The sequence below is a fragment of the Mytilus galloprovincialis genome, chromosome 3 (assembly GCF_965363235.1).
Source record: "Mytilus galloprovincialis chromosome 3, xbMytGall1.hap1.1, whole genome shotgun sequence".
NCBI classification, from domain to species: Eukaryota; Metazoa; Mollusca; class Bivalvia; order Mytilida; family Mytilidae; genus Mytilus; species Mytilus galloprovincialis.
In genome coordinates this window covers 26181459-26209007 of record NC_134840.1, presented here as the reverse complement: position 1 = coordinate 26209007, position 27549 = coordinate 26181459, and the positions used below count along the sequence as shown (strand labels likewise).

The 27549-nt window shown below is 31.9% G+C and overlaps 3 protein-coding genes across 5 annotated transcripts; 1 reads left to right on the top strand and 2 right to left on the bottom strand.

The window, feature by feature from the left end:
* The first annotated feature begins 1305 nt into the window (after positions 1-1305).
* On the top strand, positions 1306-8898 carry LOC143067548 (uncharacterized). 2 transcript variants are annotated; one of them, XM_076240892.1, is made up of 4 exons: positions 1307-1498; positions 3341-3415; positions 4290-4358; positions 7458-8898. In XM_076240892.1, exons 1-4 carry the CDS (start codon positions 1385-1387, stop codon positions 7629-7631), a joined length of 432 nt encoding a protein of 143 aa, XP_076097007.1. In that variant the 5' UTR covers positions 1307-1384; the 3' UTR covers positions 7632-8898. The 2 variants fall into 2 exon arrangements, with proteins under 2 accessions (XP_076097006.1, XP_076097007.1); XM_076240891.1 differs by lacking the exon at positions 3341-3415 and having other exon boundaries at positions 1306-1498.
* A 5132-nt stretch (positions 8899-14030) lies between these two features.
* LOC143067538 (uncharacterized) lies at positions 14031-27098 on the bottom strand. 2 transcript variants are annotated; one of them, XM_076240879.1, is made up of 6 exons: positions 26865-27098; positions 23097-23177; positions 21768-21848; positions 17681-17876; positions 16714-17187; positions 14031-16521 (listed from the first exon to the last, which is right to left on the bottom strand). In XM_076240879.1, exons 2-6 carry the CDS (start codon positions 23111-23113, stop codon positions 16045-16047), a joined length of 1245 nt encoding a protein of 414 aa, XP_076096994.1. In that variant the 5' UTR covers positions 23114-23177; positions 26865-27098; the 3' UTR covers positions 14031-16044. The 2 variants fall into 2 exon arrangements, with proteins under 2 accessions (XP_076096994.1, XP_076096995.1); XM_076240880.1 differs by lacking the exon at positions 21768-21848 and having other exon boundaries at positions 26865-27094.
* LOC143067539 (actin-binding Rho-activating protein-like) lies at positions 25733-26783 on the bottom strand. The gene has a single exon (XM_076240881.1). It carries the CDS (start codon positions 26610-26612, stop codon positions 26154-26156), a length of 459 nt encoding a protein of 152 aa, XP_076096996.1. The 5' UTR covers positions 26613-26783; the 3' UTR covers positions 25733-26153.
* Positions 27099-27549: the final 451 nt, after the last annotated feature.

Sequence of the window (27549 nt, the reverse complement as noted above, 5' to 3'; positions counted from 1 at the left end):
TCTTGAATACTGAATAAGTTAGAAATGCAGTTGGTATCTTGCTATAAATGTGGGGGAAATTGATAACATCAAAATTACTATCGTCTAGTTTGTTTTCTGGTGAATATATTAATCGAATACGATCAGAAAAGTTTCGATTGTTAATGGAAAAAAAAGCATCAATATATCTGAATGTAAAATTAAATTATCTTGCATATTTGATCTTTTTGACAAGTATCTGAAGGAACTCCAACACAGGGTTCTATCCTGGCCCCCTACTATTCAATGTTTTTATCAATGATATAGTCTTATTTATAAAAAATGGAACTCTGTACAATTATGCAGACGACAATACTTTATCTTACTGTAGTCCTGATTATGATGTTTTGATTTCTACTTTGGAATCTGAATCACTCAAACTTATTGTGTGGTTCACAAAATAAATAAAATGAAGACAAACCCTGACTAACAGGTCTTAACAGTTGGGAAAAAGACATACAACAAAATCCATCTATACGTATCCAAAGTGCTGATCTTTCGTGTGAGTCAACTGTCAAATTACTTGGCATTTACATAGATTATCAGTTAAATTTTGATATTCAAATTGGTAAAATGTGCAGGAAGGCATCTCAGCAACTAAATATTTTAAAACGTTTGGGAGCCTATTTGAACAAGCTAAGTAACTATTTTCCATACTTTTATTTTGTCAAATTTCAATTTTTGCCCTTCGGCATGGCACTTTTGTACCGAGAAAAAATAAAAAATAAAACAGAAAAAGTGCAAGAAAGTGCACTAAGGTTTGTGTACGAAGACCATCCAACTACAGTATAATGTAATACAATAAAACACCATGGAGAGTTGTCTCATTGGCACTCATACCACATCTTCCTATATCTATATATAGTATTTGACAAATCTTTATTCTATAATAAACCATTTGTAAAGTATCTATGCAAATTTGAAACTCACTATTAGTAATAATAAAATTACTTACTATACAAAACCCTTTTAGTTATAAATCTAAAAATGTGCATGATGCATGCTTGTGTACTATATTACTAATTGCGTAAAAATTTGATTACGTGAAAAAAGATTTTCAAAGCCAGTATTGATCAGTATTTCATAGTGAAGTATTGTCATGAACAGAATTTCATAGTGAGGTATTGTCATGAACAGAATTTCATAGTGAAATATTGTCCACAAGGAGGTGACAAAATTTCATGGACAAGGACACTATTTCATAATAAAATTGTCAGGCACGGAATATGGAAGCATTTGCGTTCCGGAAATAAGTCAAGTCGTACCAGCACGACTTTTAAAATTTTTATGTTATTGATACATCCGGTTCATATGAAAAACAGTCCTGTGTATTTTTTGTTATCGTAATGCGTAGCAAAGACAGACAATGAATAGACTCAGTTCAATTTTTAAGGCTGTTATGTCCGTGGAAAAGCTAAAACCTATTACAAACCACAGATTTTTCAAGTCAAGAACATGGGAAACCGGTGTTCCAATGTTGGTAATGACCTTCAGTATTTAATGTTTACATATCCTTGTTTACATCATGGTTTTCCTCGTTTAGAATAATTTCAACAGTAGAGTCTATGATTTGCACTAACTGGATACCTTTATAGACCCTATAGGTGCTGTCTGAAATAATAGAAGTTTTTTATTTATCATTCTTCATCATGTTCATCAGTTTTGCAATGAAAACACACACATGCATGTACATTTGTGTAAACTGTTATGATAAACGTAAAATTTTACTGTGCAATATCTTGTTTTGATTCGAAAGAGGTCACAAATTTTAAAGTTTCCAATATTTTTATCAAAAAAATTAACATGATTTGTCAAATTAGTTGATTCTTATATTTTCTAAAAGGAAGCATACATTTATTTTTATCATTATGATACAAATGTACATGCACCAAAAATTAAGGTTAACATCATATGGTCATGAAGGTAACCCCATTACGACCCTCATACATGTACCTTGTCCAAATAACATCACATGGTCATGAAGGTAACCCCATTACAACCCTCATATATGTACCTTGTCCAAATAACTATGAATGTCTTGAAACAGAAAGGCTATTATAATTTTCTGCAGTGACACCTACCTGCAATGTAAGAAGGCGTCACAGCAAAAAATATAGTATTTTAAAAATCATCGTAAAAAGGTGATGTGAGTCAAATCAATCTGACCTTCTTACGATGTAAAAGATAAATTCAATATGGATTTGATAAATGGGATAAAAATGATAATAATTCATTTGCATGCTAACCTATTTGTTTAATGGCTGGCTATTCTGTAAAATTAATCTTATGAAAAAATAAGAAGATGTGATATGATTGTCAATTAAACAATTCTTTACCAGAGAAAAATAATAAATGATGTACAATGTACATGTACAAGTCAATATCTTTTATATGGCACCTCACTTTATGGCCTTCAACAATGAGTAAAACTCATACTGCAAGATATGACAAAATGACAAATATAAAAAACTTGAGCTCCTGTTTCTCACTGAAATCATTTGAATGAATATAGACCACTTTCGAGTTCATCTGTCACCGGAAAAAACTTGTCAATTATGCGCGCCTGTATGGCGTCATTTACCAGATAGAGAGGATTGCCTGTATCCCTGCACTATTAAAGTTCATTAAGCGTCTTAGTTATCGTCATTGTGCAGGATAAACTAGAACTAATGTTTGTTTTGTAGGTACTTAATCACAATTATCTAAGGACAGCAGTGCTGATTGTAAATTATGAGTATTTAATTTGCCGAATAATATGTGCAATATAGTATTAAAGCTTTCCAACCACTCGCTCAACATTGGAACGGAAGTGACGATGCCCCTAAATGCACAAATGAGGTTCACTAAAACCAGAGTTTTTGACAGAAAATGCATCGAACTCGAAAGTTGTCTGTTGCATGTGTCTTAGATCAAATTCATAAAAAATAAAGACTAGACTCACCATTATCTATTAATAGCTTTAGTTTTTAAACTGCTTCAAGAGACTTTAGAGAGTGCACGTGCAATTCAAATCAGCACCGGGTCAAATCATCATTATCTACAGACAAAGCAGTATGTTATTTTGTCTTTTTTTAGAATCAGTGGCCATGGTGGCTGATCAGGGGGCTTGATCTGCCCCTGAGAATTGTATAGACTTGCTTCATCTATGACCAGAAATGAGAAGCCCTTTGACTCATTTAAAGCAATTCCTACTTAATAGTACAATGCAATATCATAAAATAAAAATATCTGACTGTTAAAGTTATTAATATTTCTAAACATGGTCTCATTGTGACTTTGAGATGAATATTGGCAATATCAATATTCCTTTGTATGCTTTCAGGTTTTTATATTTGGTAGTTACATTTGGTTGTATCAGTTTCATAAACTGAAATATGAAAGAGGCCAGGTACAAAAAGTAAGTTATGAATTTATAATCCTAAAATAGTTTATAATATTTAGAAACACTCAGTAATTTTTCAGAATTGTGCAAGGATTTTGTTCAAACAGAAACTACAAAACATGTTTTGTTTTCTTATTCTGGCAGTCCACCGATCATGAATGTCTGGGCTTCAATTTTCAAAAAAATATATATACAATAATTTGAATCATATAGGGCAATTTTTTTTCCACATTGTTGCAAGTGACAGAAAAGTATTATCATCCTTTACAACTGATAAAAAGCTTTTTATTCCATAATATCATTATACATTATACTGATTTAGATCCCTAGAAGAAGTCTAAAGGACCTGTCATGCTATATTTTAAGATAGTATATAGTCAATTAGTTTGAAGAGTTGTCCAGGTTACTGAAAACAGTGAAGGCAGCATTGCCATGATGTCACTGAAAAGTTGTTTCAAATCCCACTGATGAAATAATAAATATCAGCTATGCACAGGCTTCTAGGCTTAATTTCTGACAAACTGTATGTTAACAAATGAAAATTCTGTTGTATAGTAGTACCAAATTAAGATGTTTTGGAATATTTATTTATACATTGTGTACTAGTACATTTATGTATAAATGCAGGCGCGGATCCAGAGGGGGGGGTCCGGGGGTTGGAACCCCCCTTTTTTTTGGACGATCAATGCATTTGAATGGGGACATGTACATGTAATTGGAACTCCCCCCCTTTGTCCTGGGTTAGGAACCCCCCCTTTTTAAAATGGCTGGATCCGCCCCTGAAATGATATATATATGTATGTAGAGAGAGAGAGAGAGAGAGAGATAAGATATATCCAAGATAATAAAATGTGAGTTTTAATGTTAAATATTATCTTTTTTTTTGCAGCTTTCTGAGAAGGCTGAACTTAATATTGGTAGATCATTAAAGACAGAAGATCTTGAAAAAGTATATAATGTAAGTTGTAGAGAAAGTATCAGTAGATTCCCTATAGCTATTTATCTTTCTTCAGTACTAGTGGTGCAGGTCCATTTCTCACTGAGACGGACATACTTAATTGTGGAGATGCCATAACATTCCTGTCCATGAAATAAGAGAATTGTTAACCTAATTTATTGAGTTTTTTGTAGGAGCCTTTACTTAATATTTCATCTTGGTCATGTAAGCTATTGCTACAAATTTATGAGTTCATACTCTTCATGTGAGCTAATGTTATGAGTAAGTCTTTGTCATGTGAGCTATTACAAAATTAATACCTTTGATAGGAGGCTATTTTTACATGTAGGTCTTTGTCCTTTGAGTTATTGCTATGAGTATGTCTTAGTCCTATGAGCTATTCCTGAGTAGGTTTTTGTTGTGTAAGCTATTGATATGAGAAGGTCCTGGTCATGAAAGCTATTGCTATGAGTAGGTCATGTGAGTTATTGCTATAGGTACAGGTATGTCTTTATAAGCTTTGCTATGAGGTTGTTTTTGTCATGTGAGCTATTGCTATGAGTATGTCTTTGTTTTGTAAGTTATTGCTAGGAGTAGGTCCAGGTTATTTGAGCTATTTCTATAATTATATTTTGTAGATCTTTGACATGTAAGCTATTGTTATGAGTAGGTCTTTGTTATACAACCCTGCATGTATTTCTCTATGAGCAGTTTTTATACGACCGCAAAAATTGAATTCTCACTCTAACTTTAGTAAAAGTGAATAGAAATCTATGAAATTTTAACACAAGGTTAATGACCACAAAAGGAAGGTTGGTATTGATTTTGGGAGTTTTGGTTCCAAAAGTTTAGGAATTAGGGGCCAAAAAACGGCCCAAATAAGCGTTATTCTTGGTTTTCACACAATAACTTTAGTATAAGTAAATAGAAATCAATGAAATTTAAACACAAGGTTTATGACCACAAAAGAAAGGTTGGGATTGATTTTGCGAGTTAAGGTCTCAACAGTTTAGGAATTAGGGGCCAAAAAGGGGTCCAAATAAGCATTATTCTTGGTTTTCGCACCATAACTTTAGTATAAGTAAATAGAATTCTATGAAATTTAAACACAAGGTTTATGATCATAAAAGGAAGGTTGGGTTTGATTTTGGGAGTTTTGGTCCCAACAGTTTAGGAATAAGGGGCCCAAAGGGTCCAAAATTGAACTTTGTTTGATTTCATCAAAAATTGAATAATTGGGGTTCTTTGATATGTCGAATCTATTATCTAACTGTGTATGTAGATTCTTAATTTTTGGTGTCGTTTTTAAATTGGTCTACATTAAGGTCCAAAGGGTCGGACCGTACAAAATTAAACTTAGTTTGATTTTAACAAAAATTGAATCCTTGGGGTTCTTTGATATCCTGAATCTAAAAATGTACTTAGATTTTTGATTATTGGTCCAAATCGGGGTCCAAAATTAAACTTTGTTCGATTTCATCAAAAATTGAATAATTAGGGTTCTTAGATATGCCAAATCTAACTGTGTATGCACATGTAGATTCTTAATTTTTGGTCCCGTTTTCAAATTGGTCTACATTAAAGTCCAAAGGGTCCAAAATTAAACTAAGTTTGATTTTAACAAAAATTGAATTCTTGGGCTTTTTTGATATGCTGAATCTAAACATGTACTTAGATTTTTGATTATGGTCCCAGTTTTCAAGTTGGTTCAAATCAGGATCCAAAATTATTATATTAAGTATTGTGCAATAGCAAGAAATTTTCAATTGCACAGTATTCAGCAATAGCAAGAAATAGCACAGTATTGTGCAATAGCAAATATTTTCAATTGCATAGTATTGCGCAATAGCAAGAAATATCCAATTGCACAATATTGTGCAATAGCAAGAAATTTTCAATTGGAGTTATCTTTCTTTGTCCAGAATAGTAGTTGAATCAACTTAAATCATTGTTTTATACAATATACAATGTATATTCACTTTTACTACCAACTGATAAATTAAAACAATCTTTACCATTCAGTGATAACAAGCACTTTATTTAACATTTTAATATTTTATGATGTATATTAAATGAGTAGTTATTGTTGCAAACTCCATTAGAAATTTGAATTGAGATCAGTTTTGGAAAAAGGGAAAGGGGGATGTAGAAAAAAATGGAGGGGGGGTTAAATTTTTCTCATTTCCGATTTCATAAATAAAAAGAAAATTTTTTCAAACATTTTTTTGAGAGGATTAATATTCAACAGCATAGTGAATTGCTCAAAGACAAAAAAAATATTTTAAGTTCATTAGACCACATTCATTCTGTGTCAGAAACCTATGCTGTGTCAACTATTTAATAACAATCCAAATTTAGAGCTGAATCCAGCTTGAATGATGTGTCCATACTTGCCCCAACTGTTCAGGGTTCAACCTCTGTGGTCGTATAAAGCTGCGCCCTGCTGAGCATCTGGTTTTATTATGTAAACCATTTCTATAAATAGGTCTTTGTCTTTTGAGCTATTACTATGAGTAGGTCTTTGTTATTTAAGCCATTGCTATGTGTCTGTTTTTGTTGTGCAAGCTATTGCTATATGTAAGTTTTTGTCATGTGAGCTTTTGATGTGAGAGTTTTTTGACATGCAAGCAATTGCTATGAGTCTGTTTTTGTTGTGGGAGCTATTACTTTATGTAGTTCGTCCGTCCTTCCGTTCGCTCAGGTTAAAGTTTTTGGTCAAGGTAGTTTTTGATGAAGTTGAAGTCCAATCAACTTCAAACTTAGTAAACATGTTCCCTATGATATGATCTTTCTAATTTAATTGCCAAATTAGAGTTTTGACCCCAATTTCACGGTCTACTGAACATAGAAAATGATAATGTGAGTGGGGAATCCATGTACTATGGACACATTCTTGTTTTAGATGTGATAGCTATGAGTCATCTGTATCATTAAATTTTTCACTAACAATGTAGATATATTTTTTTAAAGTATTGAAGGAATAAACTTATGCTGTTGTAATTATTAATAGAATCCAAAAATAAGTTTGGATAAAAGAAAAGAAATATAAATCAGAGCTATTTCTATTCTTGTACAAGTGGATATACACTGATATTTTTGATAATTTTTTATTTGATTTAGGATGTAATGGAAAAGTATGACATTCACGATTGGCAGAATATCCGTGGTCCTAGAGAAGGTGAAAATTCGAGAGAAATGCAGGCAGAACAAAGAAGACAATTTGGAAGTTTACAGAAAAACACACTGAAAGACAGTTCTTTAATGGGAAATTTAAAGAATAAACAAACTGAATAAAAAAAGAAGTTTTTTCATCTTTATGCTATAGCTTCTGAGACTCTATTTTTTAACATCCTAGTCTTATTCTTGTGATATAATGTTTGAAAACTTAATGGGGTTCCCATTGTAATTTATGACAAATCACATTATCTTCCTCTCTGAAAATTTTTAACTATAAACAAGAAGATGTGGTATGATTGGTATAATCTGTTCTGAACATGTAGTTTTGCCAGGATAATGTATGGAATGCTCTCAATTGTGTCTAATACTTAGAAATTTAATTTACTTGAAAAATTGGAAAACTGAATTAGATCAAAGTGAGACATAGAGATTACTCTCAGGTAGTTGCAATGTTGTAAGCTATTTGTTTCAAGCTTTTTATTTTAGAAGATAGATTACATGGAGGCTTAAATCTTAAGCTTGTGTGCAAATAAATGCTGTTTGTCAGAAATTTCTGTTTGTTGTATGACAGTCCATTGTCCTTGGCTTCATTGTCACATTCAGTGACTGCTTGATAAAAAATAAAAGCGTTCTTGTTATGTGATTTACTCACTTATTTGTAACATAGGTTGACTATATATGGTTAATGGCATCCTTGGAAGGTCTACATGCCTGTCAGACAGGGGTCACCTGACCTCAATCTAATTTCATGGATAAGTGATCAAGATTTATTTTTTTCTGTCAATTCTGTATCATGGATACTTTATTAGCAACCAGCTGTCAACTAAGTTTTTTTGTTAAAGAATTATTGAAAGTTGTACATGTTAGACTGGCAGGTTTTATTTGACCATGAACTCATTTTCATGGTTCATTGGTCAATGCTAAGTCTGCCTGGTTTGGTCTTTTTATACGACAGCAAAAAAAATTTGTGGTTGTATATTGGTATCATCTCATTGTCAGTTTTCGTCTTCGATGTCGTTCAAAGACTGTTGGTGTACACACAATAACTTTAGTATAAGTGAATAGAAGTCTATGAAATTTAAACACAAGGTTTATAACCACAAAAGGAAGGTTGTGATTGATTTTGGGGGTTATGGTCCTAAGAGTATAGGACTAATGGGCCAAAAAGAGGCCTAAAAAGGCATTTTCTAGTTTCCAGACAATAACTTGTGTTTTATGGATCTCTCTGAAATTATACCACAAGTTTCCATACCAAAAAAGGATGGTTAGGATTGGCTTTGGAGGTTTATGGCTTAATAATTATTTGGACTAGCTCGAGACCACAGTTAATTTCTCTATCAGTTCTTTATAACGTTTTGTCGCATTAAAAAAAAATTGCCTATTCTTTTTTTCTATTTTTTTGTGTGTGTTGTGTACAGTTCAGGTCCGAAAATGTATGCAATTTTCAGAAAAATTGCATGTTTACATCTAGTCCAAATAATTATGACGTCTGGGAAGGCTATTTTAATTTTTTTCTGGGACGCCTTCCAAATAATTATGACGGCTGGCAAGGCTATTTTAATTTTTTCTGGGACATCTTAGGAAGGTGTAGACGTCATAGTTATTTGGACTAGTTTACATCATACAAATTTGGCCAATACATATCCATACCCCTTTAGGCAAGTCAAGAGATGTTCCGAAAAGTGTAAATATTACCTTTTTGCACCTGGCCGAATCACTCTTTCCTTATCAAAATCAGATAAAATAAAACATCCAAAAGTTTGTTTCAGCTCTCTTCTTTCATTTCCACCCAAGAAAAACTGTATACAGAAATTTTGTATTGTCTTGAGGTGATTGACTGTCCAAAATTCAGACCTGTATCAATCGTGAATATTGTGTTTATTTTTGCCCCAACAGTTCAGGGTTGTACCTCTGCGGTCGTATCCAGTTGCGCTCTGCGAAGCAATTTATGTTCATATATATACTTTATGCAAAAGGATATTTAGGGTTCACCTTGCCTCAACCTCATGTTCATGGATCAGTGATCAAGATTAAGTTTTTGTGGTCAAGTCCGTATCTCTAATATTATAAGCAATAATTATTTCTGTTTCTAACCTACTTGCAAATGGTCAATTTGATAAAGGGGACAGTATAATTATGATTGTAACCTGTTCATGTCTGTCTGTCAGGCTTTATCTAACCTTGACCTCCTTTACAAGGAGTAAGATTATGTATAATAGCAAAGCCTGTATATTGCTAGTTTGCACCAAAACGTGTTCTTTTTTTGATATACACTCAAGTGTGATCATTAAAAAAAACACTACCAAATGTGTCCATTTTGACCCAAAAAAACACGCCAAATTGGTCAAATTAAAACAAAAACGACAAAACAAGTCCACTTAAACAATGAACAACCATACATGTCCATTTAAAAAACCGACCAAACGTGTCCATTTAAAGATCTTTAAACAAACAATATTTGTCCATATGAAGCCAAAACGTCTTCTTTAAAAAAAACACTTTTGAGATTGTAAGCAATCACTGGAGTGGTATACAAATACAAACTAATTTAAATGTTCTTTTGATGAACGCCCAAACATGCCCATTTGAAAAAAAGACCGAAAGTGTCCCTTTAAAAAAAGAAAGACCAAAAGTGTCCATTTGAAAACGTTATTATTATAATCATCTTGGGCCTTTTGTTGATTGAAGCATCGCCTTCTGAAAAATATTACGATCAACAGCCTGTTAAAGGGATCGTTTCGTTTACCGAGTCCTGCAGGTGCCAGTAGTGAGCGTTTTAACATTCTTAACTAAAGCTATACACATCAATAAAAGTAAGATATGACCATATGAATTATATCTTTACTGATATTTTTTATGTTGATGTTACATTTGAATCGTTTCATTTACCGATTCCGTCAGCAGTGAGTTTTTCAACATTCTTAGCTAAAGCTATAAACATCAATGAAAGTAAGACATGCCAGTATGATTTAAATCTTTACTGATATTTATAATCTTTTGTTAATGATGTTACGAATAACTATTGAAGTAACGGTATCTATAGCAATCTGGTGTATACCTCGGTATATACACGTGCATTCCTGACATGTTTTGTAATACTTGCTTATTTGATTGATTCTGTTAATCTGGTGTATGTATTCCTGACATGTTTAGTAACTAATAGTTGATTGATTCTGTTTGGGTTTTTCCTGATATAATCCAATATAACAAATTATGAGCTAGACTAAGTACTATTTTTATAGTATCTGAAGAAATTCATTTAATATACGAGTGTGTATAGATAAAGATGCTTAAAGCCTTTGTGTTTCCAATGTATTAATTTACTTAGAGATAAATATAAGTAAGAGTTATAAATACGCATTATCAACATCAGTGATAGACGTGTTTGAAATCACTCTTTGACTGATAAGCAAAAAAATTCTTAACGGTATTTTATTTTGTTCGCAAAGATGTTATAATTATTTTCATCGTGACTTGAGTGAATGTTTGAACCCTTGTCTTGTTAATCATTTACCAGTCGTAAATAGTAATGGACAACGGGAACCAAACTTGGACCAACACGGAACGAGAAACACTTATGAACCACAGCAACAAACTACAACCACTGAACATTAGGTAGCAATACGCAGTTAGGAAAAAAACTTAAAATTGACACTCATAATTTTTAAACACCCTCTTTCCCCTCCTGTCTAACAAAGAAGGCTTTATATGTGTGTTATGCATGTTATATACTTAAAAAAGAGAATCTTCCATAGATTTAATTTCTAATGGTCATAAGGGTGAAATATAATCCCTCTTGGGTGTAACCATGGCAACAATCTGCATTTCTTCGATACAAAATATAGCAAAAAAGGGGGGTGAACATGTCACAAAAGTCTCCAAAATTTGGTCTATTGGAAAATTTTAATCAATTACAGTGATACCTTTCCTGAATCCATAGGTTTATATCTATCAAGTGGTCCAAAAAAAATCATATGCATTTCTGCTCGTTTTTCCATAAAATTGAATTGAAAAGATCGAGCGCAAAATCTCACAGGCGCTTGGGTAGTATAGAATACAGATTTTTTTTTTGATTTTTTTTTTGCTGATTAAAATATTCAATTTTCTATATTTATAATACATATCTATCACTTCTGTGCATGTCTCACCTAGTTTCGAGTGATTTAAACGACCCAGAGAAAATAACTAATTTTACTATCCATACTAAGAAACAAATTCTTAGTATGGATAATAAAATTAGTTAGTTTCGAGTGATTTAAACGACCCAGAGAAAATAACTAATTTTACTATCCAGAGAAAATAACTAATTTTACTATCCATACTAAGAAACAAATTCTTAGTATGGATAGTAAAATTAGTTATTTTCTCTGGGTCGTTTAAATCACTCGAAACTAGGTGAGACATGCACAGAAGTGATAGATATGTATTATAAATATAGAAAATTGAATATTTTAATATAAAAAATCAAAAAAAAAAATCTGTATCATATACTACCCAAGCGCCTGTGCAAAATCTTTGTTGATAAACACTACAATAATTTATGGACCTATGAACGGTACGGATAAGAAAATACGGACTGTCAATCATATAAATTGCCTATAAAACATGTTAAAAACAATCTAAATGTTCATAAAAAACCAACTAAGAAGGCTATATTATTCATCAATTATCGAAAAATCAATTTTATTGTACAAAAACTTTCATATTTAAAAAATTCAGGGGCCATAATGCGAAACTAAACTTCTAACTGTCATGGTATTGCTACCTCAGGCTCCAGCTGATTAAGGACAGCTTCAAACAAATGCAGCGGGTTTGAACGTTTTATCCGGCGCCATTATTTACCCCAACCTGAGACAGTGGTGTAACTATACGACATAAAAGGACACACTATAAAATATTAATTGAAAACAAGGCTCAACTCCTCAAATTATGAATAATAACAGATTTTAGACTAAAGTGATAACCAAATTACCAAATAGTTAAATTATAAACCACAGAAAAAAATACTAGTACTAGTATATCAAAACCAAAACCAGTCTAATACGGAAAAAAATCCTCCGAGTAATCGTCAGTCATTTCAGAACTGACTTAGCTATTCGGTTTTTGAACTAGCTATAGATGAAACCTCTACAGGAAAGCGAAAATGACACGATTTATTTTTAACTCACTTGGTCCAGAGTGAGTTAAGTTTCATCAGTTGTCTGTCTGCAGTCGTAAAACTGTAAGATATCTTCAACCACTGAGCTAATATGATCCAAAATAGGCCGGCATCAGCTTTAAAATTGTCTACGACAATAGTTACCTTTTATCGACTAACATAACACAGGTTAAGATACAAAGTGATCATTACAAAAATCCCGATTGATTTCTGTTTTTTTTTCTAACAAGAGTCGACACCTAATATCTGCAACTCCTCTTAAATGATTGAAAGATATCAATTCACTTTCATGGTATCTTTTTTGCTGCTTTAATTTATCTTTTTTATCCGAATGTTTTTATTCCAAAGATACGCAATGAACGTTGGCATATATATATTTATATGTACAAGGGAAGATATGGAAGATATTTGTAAGCGTTCAAATTCATCTTTATAGTAATTCTACTTTCTTAATGTTTTTGTCATTTGATAAGTATCAATTTTGGTATCTTATTGTTGTTGGATTGCTGTCATATCTAATTGTTACGGAAAGTCTTAATTTTTTTCTTTTGTTGTATGATTTTGATTTTACACTTTTTCCTTTTTAGAAAGTTACTGAAGTTCAATGAATCTAGACACTTATACCACCATTATTAATTATAGATACCAGTTTTGTTTTTTGTTCGTTTGGTTTTGTTTTGTTTTGTTTTTTGTTGGTTTTTTTAGGGGGGGTCTCCTGTCACATTATGTAATGGGACCGCTATATCTTATATTTTATAATCCCGATGGTACGACAAACCCCAATGACCATTTCTAGCTGAAGTGCGATGGTGGCTTCGCTACTCTACCTTGTTAATGACTTATCGAAGTTCGTTGGTGGTAACGCTGAAGTGCGATTGATTACATAAACCATTTTTCAATGTTTTCCATGTTCGAATGTTGACGATAGTGACCATTGCACTTCCGAGTCCTACATATATAATGCGAGTTTGTTTTTTTACCTTAGCCATTATCAGGATTAAATGGGGAAAGAACTGAGAGCCATTGTGTAATGGTCTGCGCATCGGGCTACAATTACAAAAGTTCCTGGTTTCACTGATTCTATAAAACTAGGTCGCATGTAAAGGTCGAAAGTTCTGAGTCAAACCTGATGTTGTCTTTATTAACGACTTGATGTTTGTGTTGGTCCTTTGCAGAATCGAGCATTCGTGGTGGAGGTTGAAAGTTTCTGTTTATTCACATTTTTTTTTCATTCATGCTATTTAGATCATGATATATGATGTACATTAAGATTTACTGTTTGTTGACATTTCAATGTATTGTATATCTATCTTAAGGTGCTTGACAAACCAGTACCATAGTCAGAAAAAGATCAAACATATAACACAATGTTTTAATTTGTTAGAAAATACACGAGACAGAAAGAAAACAATAACAATCTAGCATGAGACAAATGTTACAATTTTTTAAAACAAAAACAAATATATATAATTTCAAATAGCATCAAAATTTGAAATATCAAACATTTTTAGCAAAATATTTAAATTTCGATTAACACTATATGTTGTGTTATATACATACATGATTATCAAAAGAGATCAGATTGCCCACTTGGCATTCGTGAATTTCAATACAAATATAAAACAAATAAAAACATTTTAAAATCATGCGAAGAACAAATTGACAGGAGTCTGCCCCCCTTAACACAACTATTTCTTTACGAGTACTCCCATATTTCTTTAAATAACATGAAATATTTTATTTGCAATAAAGTAAGTCCCGAAAAGCATTTAAAAACTTTTTTGACATTCCATTCAGAATTCAACACATCTGTCATCACACTCAAAAACAAACTGGACAGAGGTTTTCCTACTCACTTGCAACTGGATTGAAACCTTTAAAAATGTGACTGAGGATTTAAGTTCATAGTAAAATAAGGTCAATAGTAGGTCAACCAAAATTCAATCTGTAATGTCTGGTGATGATAGTTTAGAAAATAATCTTCAAGAAAATGAAACAACAGAAGGAGAACTGCAATGTTGATACAAATTATTTACTAACCAAAGAGTCGGTATCATAGGTCAGACACGAAACTCGCTGGCAACTTAAAGAACTGCATACAATTTATCTAAAGAATGGTAAAAGGGACGTTAGCTAATGTAAAATATATATAACAGCTTCTTTATCACTCGACGAAATCTATTTCTGGAAATTGCAATGTCAGCAAAATCGCAAAATGCCTATTTGAGTATTTAAAAGCAACGAAAAACTCTCTCCTTGAAATAGTGAGAGAATGGACATTTTACTAAATACCTTTTTCACTTAACAAAGCAAAGCAAATAAAAATGTAATCTTGATGCATCTATTTTAGGATATTAATGTTTATTTTGATTTAATGATTTCTGAATATATTATACATTTCTTGATTTTTTCCAATACACAGGGCAATTATCAGGGATCCTTTTACAGCTCCAAAACATTCCGCATAAAATATGTGTTCTACAAGGCTTAGAAAGCATACATACAAAATCAGACGTTTTACACATGAGATAAATGATAACACTTGTACATGTAATTACCTTTAACATATGTTAAATCAGACATTTTACACATGAGATGCATAATGTGATATAACTGCCAGATAGACAACTATCCGGCAGAGGCTTAGTGTAGATGTTAGTAACTATATATAGGTGGATATACAATCTTCAACAATGAAACAAAACCCATAACCGCAGTTCTGACAGCTATTTCAATGCCAAAATTAAACAATGACAAAAAATATGTATTCATGACAAAATATCAATTAATAAGTACTCATCCAATGGATTTAGTATAGAGATGTCATAAAAAGTATAAGAAAACCTTAGTTTTGCCGAAATATAAGTACAGACAAGATGTAGGACTGTAGGTGTCGATAACTGTATATAGCAATACATAATGTATTCATCAATTGAAATAAATATAAAATGTGTATTATGGAAGGCGTATTGCTATTAAATATTAAATACAGAAGAACGATTTGATGACGAATTCCGTACATTTAACTGGTCAGTTCAAAATGGCATCAACAGAACTTTGTGCTGGAATATTTCTATCCTCATATAAATGTCTAATCCTGTTATACGTATAAAAAAAGATAATAATAAAAATAAAATTTGCCTCCATGCACTGACCCTATTATTGCAAAATGAGATGATGTAATTGCTATTATGAAGCTGGTAATAAAAAAAATGTAAATTTATATACATGTACATATAACGACTCAAAAACTTTCCAAAATACATCTTTTTATATATTACAATAAAATGAAACTTTAAAAAAAAATGTAAATCGTATAAAAAATATGAATTTACAACTTTGCAACGAAACACATAAACGAGATTATGGTTTCTATTCTAATAGATCTGGAACATTAAACAATCTGATAACTTCTTCTTCATCCTGTCTTTGATATAACATCTCACCATTGAAGTGTAACAAACCCCGTTTTCTTGCTCTGATAAGAATACCTACAACTTTGTTCGATATAGCAACATACGTTTGGAAAAGTTTCCTGAAAGTGATGGTCACCGTTCCGTCATCCTGTAGTTCACCATTTTCGGCAATCATTAAACAAAGTTCTCCGATTTCTTTCACAACATGTTTATGTGCTTTTATGCCGCGCTTTTCCGTCTTAGAACCTTTTGGGGGTCGTCCGTATTCCGGGTGATCCGTAGGTAAGACAACTCTTACTTTAGGTCCTTTCCATTCTTTGTCTGGGTTTATTACCATCTTGTCATAGTGGTCATCTTCCAGTTTCTGCCACATGGCAGCCCGATTGGCAACTCCTGAATCGTATATGTATTGTGTCATTTCGTTTGGATCAACCTGAAATTAAAAGAATTTTTATAAATAGTAACAACGAAATATTGTCTAATTTTCAAATGTAGAAAAACAAAAAGAAAATCATGCCCCAGATTGTTTGGCTCTATCATTTTCACAGTCATACAACTGCAATTATGCCATTTATAACAATCATATATATACAAAATTACTACTGGAATCATTTGGCATAATTACCTGATCTCTCATTTGTCGAATCTGTCTTGGTGTCTTCCAATTTCTTTCTACATCGGAGGATGTACTGCGTATATTTGGTTTTTTGCTTTCATCATCACGATTCTGCCAGTAGGCTGCTCTGTCACCAACATCCTTTATCAGTACAACATTGTCCCTTCTCTGGTGAGGTTTTGACAAACCACTTTTGAACTTTTCCGCAAAATCATTACAAAAATCTGCACCACCATGACGACCATTTGTTTCATTGACTTTGAACTGTTTGCCGCTGTCATTGGCCGTATGACCTTTAGTATTAAAATAAACGTTTCCTTGAAAATCTTTGGTGACATCCTTAATATCTTTCCTAGCATTATAACCAGCTTTATTTTTTTCGCCTATGCCTTCATTCATTGCGTATCCATTTCTTTTAGCAAGATCCATCCCAACAGCCGCTTGTCTGGACAAGACGTAATCATCATATGCTGTGTCGGCATCCTAAAATTGATTTTTAAAACTAGTATCGTTTTTTTTTATAATATATGACAATGATATGCAAATTTCACTCCGAATATCAAGAAGTCTGGTACAGACACACATTACCGAAAAACAGTGCAATAAATCTCATTTATGGCACAGTCAAACAAACAAACAAAAAACAGTGCATGGTAATAATGGCTTGTATTAACAAATGTAGGAACATGTCAAGATAAGCCATATATACAAATAAATGTAACCTAGTGGAAAATCTGTGAAAGATTAAACATGTTCTTTGAAAGCTGGTCATAAACTTACTAGTTCTTTTAACGAAATCGAACTTCTTGCAATCAATAGTGTGCATGCTTGATAAAAGAAACTTTAAACAATTTTTTTCAGAATGAATCGTAACTTCAAAGTTCCTTTTATGAATATTTGTTTCAATAAATTTGTAATAAATAAATATAATTCTTCTGTAAAAACTTGCATTTTCTTACCCCCCTGTAATACTTACATCTCCAACGTCATCCTCAGCAGAGAGAATGTTGAAATCTTTCAGATATCCTGTACTCTTTGGCCTAGGCATAGAGGCCTTTTTCTTCCTGATCTGCCAGGCTGGCAAAGTCGATCGTGTTTCTTTGTTTTTCATGGCATCTATGTCATAAGAATTTAATTTTTTGTTCTCTATTCCTCTGGGAATATCTGTTGTTCTACAAAAGTTGTTCTTGACTATAATTCTTTCTTTGAATTAAATAAATTTGAAATCAAATAATATACTGATGGTTTTTTTTTAAAGTGGCGAATGACTCATAAAAACAGAGAAAGGGGTTTATAAATATGTTTCAAAAAGTAATTTCACTCTTCTTACTAACCATCACTCTTTACATGCATGTTGTTTGCTATGGGTATGGCACTGTTGATCATATCTTTAATTTGAAATGTCTCATTGATTTGTATTTATTTAGAAGAAAAAAATTGTATTGTGCTTTTGTTGACTTTTGTAAGGCTTTTGACTCTGTTATTAAACAGAATATTATTATGGCAAAATTTGTTACGCAATGGTATAGATGGTAAATTGCTGATTGTATTACAAAACTTGTATAAAAATGCAAAATCTTACAGTAAGAGATGGATCTAATTGTTCAGATTTTTTTGCATCTAATATTGGTGTGAGGCAGGGTGAAAACCTGTCGCCCTCATTATTTTCTATTTTTCTTAATGATTTGACTGAGTTTATGTCACATGCTTATAGTGGTCTGAATGATGTTTGTACTATGTCTCATTTACTGTTTGACAATGATGATATTGAAGTGTATTTAAATTGTATCTGTTGTTATATGCAGATGACACAGTCATTTTTGCAGAACCTGCAGTTGAGTTACAATCAGCATTGAATGCAATGTATTTATATTGTGAAACATGGAATCTCAAAGTTAATACTGAAAAAAACAATGTTGTTATATTTTCTAAAAGTCGACAGGCTGATAATGTTCATTTTATATATAATAATGACCGTTTATCTGTTATTGATGAATTTCAATATTTAGGTATTGTATTTTCTAGAAAAGGTACTTTTCATGTTAATAAATCTGTTTCAAGACTGTTTCAACAAGCCAGAAAAGCAATGTTTTATGTATAACGTAAGGCAAGAAAATTATATTTACCTATAGATGTATTGTTACAACTTTTTGATGCTATGGTTGGCCCTATATTAATGTATGGTGCAGAAGTTTGGGGGTATGAGAAAAATTATGTTATTGGATCATTGCACTTAGAATTTTGTAAATATATAATGAAAGTTAAAAGATGTACACCTAATTGCATTGTATATGGTGAACTAGGTAGAGTACCAATGTCTGTTAATATTAAAGCAAGAATGGTTGGTTTTTGGAAACGTATTGTTACTGGTAAAAAAGAGAAAATTTCTCGTACATTGTATGAAATGCTATATAAACTTGATTCTGGTAATGTTTACCACTCTACGTGGTTGAATTGTGTAAAAGATATTATATCTGAATGGGGTTTTATTAATGCCTGGAATAATCAATATATAGATACAAATTGTCAGTTGTCTAAAAATGTGAAACAGTATTACCACAATTTGTTTGTAAATGAATGGAAGGCTCAGATATTTAATACCTCAAAATGTTTAAATTATAGAATGTACAAGTCTGAGTTTGGTTTTGAAGATTATTTAACTACATTGCCTTTTGATCTAAGAATTAATTTGTGTAAATATAGGTGCAGTAGTCATAGGTTACCTATTGAATGTGGTAGATTTTATAGCATTGATAGATCAGAGAGAATATGTGATTTATGTAACAGCAATGTGCTGGGAGATGAATTTCATTATATATATGATTGTACTTTCTTTAATGCTGAAAGGCTGAAATTTTTGTCTGCAGATATTTGTAAAGTTAAAAATACTATGAGTTTCTCTAATTTAATGCCTGAGCAGCAAAGATAAATTTGTTCTAGTTGGCTTAGCCAAGTTCTGTAAAATTGTAATGTCAATTTACAAATGATATTTACCTTCCCATTTATTCATGCATTTGTAAATATGTTTGTTCATGCATTATATCTTATTTGTTATATTGTTGTACTATCATGCCTCATGTGAGGCCTTTGGTGAAATAAAATGTTTCAATGTTTCAATATGGCGGATAGTGATATTAAGTTATGAATTGGCGTTCTCGTCAACATTTCGTAAGAGACTTAACTTATTAATTTGAAAAGGTATTGTCCTGAAGAATATCAAAAAAAAAATATTCCTTAAAAATTACATATTCCTTTACTAGATTTTTAAAAAATACACCATTTTTAAAAGATTAAAAAAAGATAACCAAGTTGAGCTTCATTTTTGCGCGCACTTTTGCACATTATCATTTTAGATGAAACATAGGTAAATAAAAAATACTCATAATAAATATGTCGTTAGCGCTTAAGGCAAACAAGTAAGTGAGAAAGAGAACACTCAAGTATTTGGTGGAGCAGTTTTTAAAAATAACTACAGGCTACAACCATCCGCACTTTGAAAACATGGCAACTTCAAACAAGCGTTCGTGTGCCATAATTTGGTCGTGCAAACACATAGCGAAAATTTTAACACACAAGTGCATTACCGTCGAAACGAACTAAGGTGGTGCATTGGTATATATATTTCCTGAAATATAATTTTCTTATACCTTGCCAGAATGTCGATTTTACCATGATTTTTTTCCAAAAGTATAAATATCCTACAGTTTGAGACACCGTGCTATTTTTCAAGCTACCAGTCGTTTACAATTGCCCAAATATGCAGATTGTTTCGGAAAATAAACACTTTTTTGTGAGGAAAAAAAATCTGTTAGAAAGAATTTGGTATCAAGATAGATATCAAATATGCTTTAATAATAATAAAAAAGAAACTGGTATCACCGACCTTTTCTTGATACAATAAAAGATGAAAATTTCCGTTTCATTCCTTATAGTTACGTATTTTACTGTTTGAGTTATCTTCCCTTAAGGGCATACGATACAGTTTTGAACCTGTATTTACAAGTTGATGAAAATTTGCATGTAGGCTATTTTTTACCTGATTAAATCAAATATGTCATAAAAAATATACCTTCATGTGCTACTTTTTGAGTAAAATGAGGTCGACATTTTGTATATTTGCTCAAAATTCAGATTTGTGTCCGTATTTTCTTTTTCGAAAGAACGACGTAACTTTTTTGCTTTAAAAGATAAACACGGATTGTTTTTTGTTAAATAATCGGTAATTTCTGTATTTTATAAGTATCATTGAAAATTATGCAATTTTTATTCCGAAATAACTCTATATTTATCAAATGTTCATGAATAGAGGAAAAAACGTCATTTTTTGCTGCATGTTTATCAAAATTGAAAAAATTGCGCTATTTACAGTTTTTAAAAATTTGGGTCACATAATCTCCTTGCAAATTGAAACAAATTGCTGTTTTAAAAAATAGGGGTCCATGCACTCGTTTTCAAATTAAATCAGATTGAATGATAAAAATCAGTCGAAAAAAGCATCTTTTCCCGATATGTCATAGTTTGACGTCGCGAAAATAACATTTTACGTTAGCAACGTCATTACCTTCCCTGTAACTGTATCGTATGCCCTTAAACTGGTAAGTTGACAGTTTGGTTCTAACAAACACAAATAAGTGATATTTGACAATAATAAATAATGCAATAAGTACTTGGTTTTTTCGTCTTTATCATATCGAATAGTCTAATCCATTAATTGTCAATCTGTCTCAAAATTTGAAGATTTAAGTAAAGAACTAGACCTATTAAGAACTGATATATTACTATTCAGGATGTTTTCCATTATTAATTTAAACTTGAATATATGCACAAAGTAACAATTTTTTTATTTTGAAAGTTTCCCGTTACAGTAAGGGGGTCGTAGTGATCGATAACTTAATTGGAAACTTGTTTCAAGAAAAAGTACCTTCACCCTAGAAATTCGTTTGCCAAAAGATCTTTAGATTCTTTATGAAAATTCATTTTTTTCAATTTTTTTATTATCAATATGCAGCAAATGCATTGTTGCATACATGCTTAGCAATAAAGCCAAGCAATTTTGTTCTTACGTCTGCTGAGCTTGAACCAGTGGTGAGTACAATGGGTTCTCATAATCGGATCCCAACCCTTGTTTGATTTTCTTGAAAATCCTGTATAACATTCAACAATATTCTTACATAAATTAAATCATAACACAAACAATGAACTAGACGAATGATTATGATTCTTCTATCGATAATAATCTTGTGTTTTTAAAAAAAATACATCGCATAATAGATGATAAGACGATTACTATTTCAACAATTAATCATCATCAACAAGAATTGGCACACTCGCCTGATATATATTTTATAATTTTCTGAAGGTTAATAACCTTAATACATAGGTCAGGGTCATTTAATCATCCGATGCGTATGTGCTTCTTAAAATATATTGAACGGCAATTATTGTAAAAAAAAAGTATCTCAGGAAAAGTATGAAATACAGATGGAGGATAGGTCATGGCCATATGAAATCTATCAGAAATATATACATACCAATCAATTAATGCATATACCAAAGTATTATTGATCAGTCATACAGAATTATCGAAGATAACAATGATTTGTCGATACGAATTATTCATCAAAGATTATCCTGCTTCACATTAATTAGAGTGGGTGTTCATTATGTAATCCTTTATGATGAATATACATCTATTATATATACTATTTACCTAATCATATGAAATGTTTCAGTTTGGCATAAATGACATATGGTTTGTGGTTCAAATATAAGATCAGTTTTGGTGCAAGTGAAACGTATACCGGTCAATGCTATTTCTTAAAACTATGTTTCCCTAGGGCCCTTACATTCTTAAACAAGTAAAAGTCTATAATTAAAAAGTCGACAACTGACAACTGACAAAATAAAATCTGCTAAACGTTAAAAACTATCTAATATAAATCGCCATTGGGTATTTACCCGCTATTAGCATCAAATAAATATAGGACGAATATATAAATTAATTATGAATTATAACACAAAGTTTAAACAAAAGTGTATCATATTAGGGAGCTACCATTTGATTTTTATGGGGGGGGAGGGGGGGGGCTAGGATGAAAAATATTGTCCTGCATTTTTTTTTAGCTGTAATCTCTGTCCTGCCTTTTTATTTTTCACTCTAATCGGTCCTGCCTTTTTTTTTTTTTTAGTTTATCCTGACTTTTTTTTTACCTAAATTGTCGTCCTGACTTTTTTTTTTGCAAGTGTCACATCCTGCTTTTTTTTTTTTACTCAAAACTCCTGTCCTGCCTATTTTTTTCAAATTTCATCCTAGTCCCCATAAAAATCAAATGGTAGCTCCCTTAATCCACATGTCAGCATAATTTCAACTACATGTATCTTATGGTTCAAACCTCTTTCCAGTCTTCATAGCTTATTTGTTCCTGTCTTTTGTTCTCTTTCCTTTATGATTATGGTGTCCCTTTTATTGGTACCTTAAAAGAAATGCAGTGTAAAATTCTGAGTGGTACAAATTTACTCTTAAAATGTCGGAGTTTTCTGCAGTTTTTCACTATTATGGGTTATTTTGTTACATCTCGTGACAAATATTGTTTATAGTACAAGTTATAGGACAACATGTCGAAACTAAAGCCACTTATCTAGCTGTTTTGGATTATGTTGGTACAATGTTACAAACAAATGGGTTTAAAATATATGAACCACAAGCCTGTCTTAATGATCGTTTTTTGCTAGACAAAGTTTGTCTATTAATTATAATTTTCTAAATTAAAGACAAAAATGGAAAAAAAGTTGGTAAACACCGTATTTTTAGAGACCATGAACTCTTGCAAGGAGTCGATCTGCTATTTCAATCATAATGACCTATTTGTACCTCTTGTGTTGCAGATCATTTTTGCTGTTCAAGGTTTCATGTTGTCGTTTTCAAGATATTCGGGATGCATAACATTTGCTCAGAAATCAAAATCCGGTAAAGAAAACAACACATTTAAGGAGTCGATTGTCGACTTTGTCAATTTTGACTCATTTTAGATCTTATATTTCTTTTCTGATATTTTCTATATTCAAACGAAGCACAATCCAAAAATATGGGCGGAATTAAATCCTGTAAAGTGTCGATTGAGATTTCGATCCTGTTGAGATATTGAAAATATTGTGTTGCTGATCAATTTTGTTATAAAGAGTTTTTAACCATATCTTTTATAGTTTTCCTGATTGAATGGTCAAGATAACACTTGTCATTTCGGGGACCCTTTATAGCTTGCTGTTCGATCGTTGTGAGCCAAGGCTCCTGGTTGAAGACCGTACTTTGGCCTATAATGGTTTACTTTTACAAATTGTGACTTGGAATGAGGGACTGGGTTGTCTGATAGCCACTCATATCACATCTTTTCATATCTAAATACCTCCTATAACTGACCGAAAGTAAGTGAAACTATAAAATATAAAAGACCACAAAGCACCAAACAAGGACAAAATATACAACAGAGCCTGACTATTTTTGCATGCTAAATGTATGGCAAAATCTTTACAAGATACCTCAAATAATTTATAAGATATAGTATATAGATTATAAGATATTTTACATAATTCATAAGATATATCTTATACGGTATTCTTAATAAGAGATCTCATATATAGTTAACAAGATATCTCATATAATTTATAAATAGCTTATATATTTTTTTATAAAGGAATATAAGATATCTTGTATACACAATATTTATAAGATATCTTAGAAACTATACAAGATATCTTATAAAACATACATATTCTTTATATGATAACTTATATTCTTTAGAAGATATCGTATAATAAAAGATGCATGTAGATACTTTATAAGATATCTTACAAACCTTTCAAGATATCTTATAAAGTGTTTACGATAGTCTATAACACATCTTCTACAATTTATCTTTATATAGATATATTCTAAAATTGGTTGAGATATACTATAGAGTCTATAAAATATCTTATCAAGTTTATAAGATATCTTATAAACAATATTATATGAGATATCTTATAAATCATATAACGGGGAAGAGTAGGACTAAGATAGACTAAGAGAAAAGAATCTGAAATGTTATTTTTTTGTTTACCTCATTTTACATATTTAAACATATCCGAGTGCTTACTTATCATTAAAACATGTCAAATATATGCTACCCAACTACAATGTGGAAAATAACTAGAGGCTCTTTAGTGTCGCTCACCTTGGTCTATGTGCATATTAAACAAAGGACACAGATGGATTCATGATAAAATTGTGTTTTGGTGATGGTGATGTGATTGCAGATCTTACTTTACTGAACATTCTTCCTGCTTACAATTATCTCTATCTATAATGAACTTGGTCCAGTAGGTACAGTTGAAAATATTTTGTAAAAATTTACATATTCATGAAAATTGTTAAAAATTGACTTTTAAGGGCAATAACTCCTTAAGAGGTCAATTGACCAGTTGTGTCATATTGACTTATTTTTTTGTCTTACTTTGCTGTACATTATTGCTGTTTACAGTTTATCTCTATCTATAATAATATTCAAGATAACCAAAAGTTGCAATTTTTTACCAATTCAGGGGCAGCAACCCGACAATGGGTTGCTTAAATGGTCTGAAAATTTCAGGGCAGATTTATCTTCACCTAATTAACAATTTTATTCATGTCAGATTTGCTCTAAATGATATTTTCAGAGATATGAGCCATAAAATGCATTTTACCTTATGTACTATATTTAGCCATGTCGGCCATCTTGTTTCGCAGGCGGGGTCATCAGACACATTTTTAAAACTAGATACCTAGTGATGATTGTGGTCACGTTTGGATAAATTTGGCCCAGTAGTTTCAGAGAAGAAGATTTTTGTAAAAGTTGACGACGACGACGGACGCCAAGTGATGAGAAAAGCTCACTTGGCCCTTCGGGCCCGGTGAGCTAAAAAGGGGTTCATGGCTCAAGCGGCCTATGCATTAATCATTCTGAACACGGATTTATGTGGGGATTTGACGGGAAAAATTAATTAACGCCTAGGATGTCGATGTTTTTAAATACTTGTTTTTAATATAAAAGAGATTTTGAACACATAAATGTCTACAATAAAAGTTTGATTTGAATTTGAATTAAAGTTAACGCACGTCAAAATCAAATACGGAATACGCTTGTTATAATTCTTCTGACAGTTAGTCTACATTCGTTCACATTAGTCATTAAATTTACGATAAGTCTTTCCGATCGACTTATAGCTTTGGTCATCCAGAACTAAGATTCGTGATATACTAACAACGTCTACAGAGTCATAGTTTGACAAAGGGAGTGCAGGTGACCTATAATCCCACTGCCCTGTAGTGCTACACTCTGATGTTCTTAAAACGGGTCCACGGTATATATATGTCACTTAATTTGCACATAGTCCCATACGGCTCCTTTTCTGGTAAATAGTCACAAAAACGAACACTACGGTCTTTCTGGTAAAGTCCTTAATGTTATAACTTTTTCTTCATCCCGTCCTTGATACAACATTTCTCCTTCAAATTCCACAAATTTATATTTTCTAGCTCTAAGTAATGTACCCACTAAGTTATTAGATATCATCAGGAAAGTTTCAAATAGTTCACCAAAAGTAATGTTATAACTTCCATCTTCTTGGTGTTTTCCCAAGTCATAAATGACATAACAAAGACTAATTACTTCACGACTACTTTGTTCACCTGCCTGTTTCCCTCTGATTTCAGTTTTTGATCCTGATACGGGGCGTCCATAGTTTTCGTCGTCTTTTGACAATTTCTGGCGATGTGATGCTCCCTCCCAATCAGAGAATGGGTTGATAAGTTGTTTCTCCTTGTGGTCGTCTGCTCGTTTTTGCCACATCTGCACTCGATTTGTCAAAGGCTGTTCATCCATTTCTTGTTCCATAATTACCTGAAACAGTTCTTGGTATTACTTGACTCCAAAACGAATTGTCTTATCAAATCGCCCAATTATATTCTGTTGAAAAACTTTCTGCGTATTCATATTGTTAAATAATAGTCAGTAAAAATAGTAGATCAGAATGCACACGTCAGATATTGATTATATTTGCCTTTGTATAAATAACTTTAACGAGTTTATTCACTGAAAGTTGATATTGAGACCTGCAAAGTTTTATACTTTAAATAGTTTACATACCACGAAACTTGGTGTAGTATTCCGTCCAAAGTAAATTATTATCGAAACTCCAGGAAATTATCAATGGAATTAAACACCCACTTCTTTTCTTCAGATACAGCTGATCGTTCTTAAAGCACAACACGCGCATACCACGTGCATTTTGGTAATTACACGATTATTACATAGCAGGTAATTACCTGACATTGCCAGTAGAATCCAGATCGTATTTACACAAGACATAAGAAACCAAAATTCATTTCCATAATTTGGTGTCTACGAGGAATATAAGATTATCCTTTAATATATATAGATATAGGATGATGTGGTATGAGTGCCAATGAGACAACTCTCCATTCAAGTCTCAATTTATAAAAGTAAACCATTATTATATGCCAAGATACGACCTTCAACACGGAGCCTAGGCTCACACCGAACAGCAAGCTATAAAGGACACCAAAAATTACTAGTGTAGAACCATTCTTGATGAAAACGGAAACAAGAGTGCACACACTGGAATGTCTCGCCTTCTATACTACAGTGAATCATTGATATTATATTGAGTCCTAAATATAAAGCTAAAAATATTACAACTGTCAAATAAACCTAACACAAACCAAGAAAACTAAACATTGACCTTTTAACCATGAAAATGAGATCAAGGTCAGATGAACAATGCCAGGCAGGCATGTACAGCTAACAATTC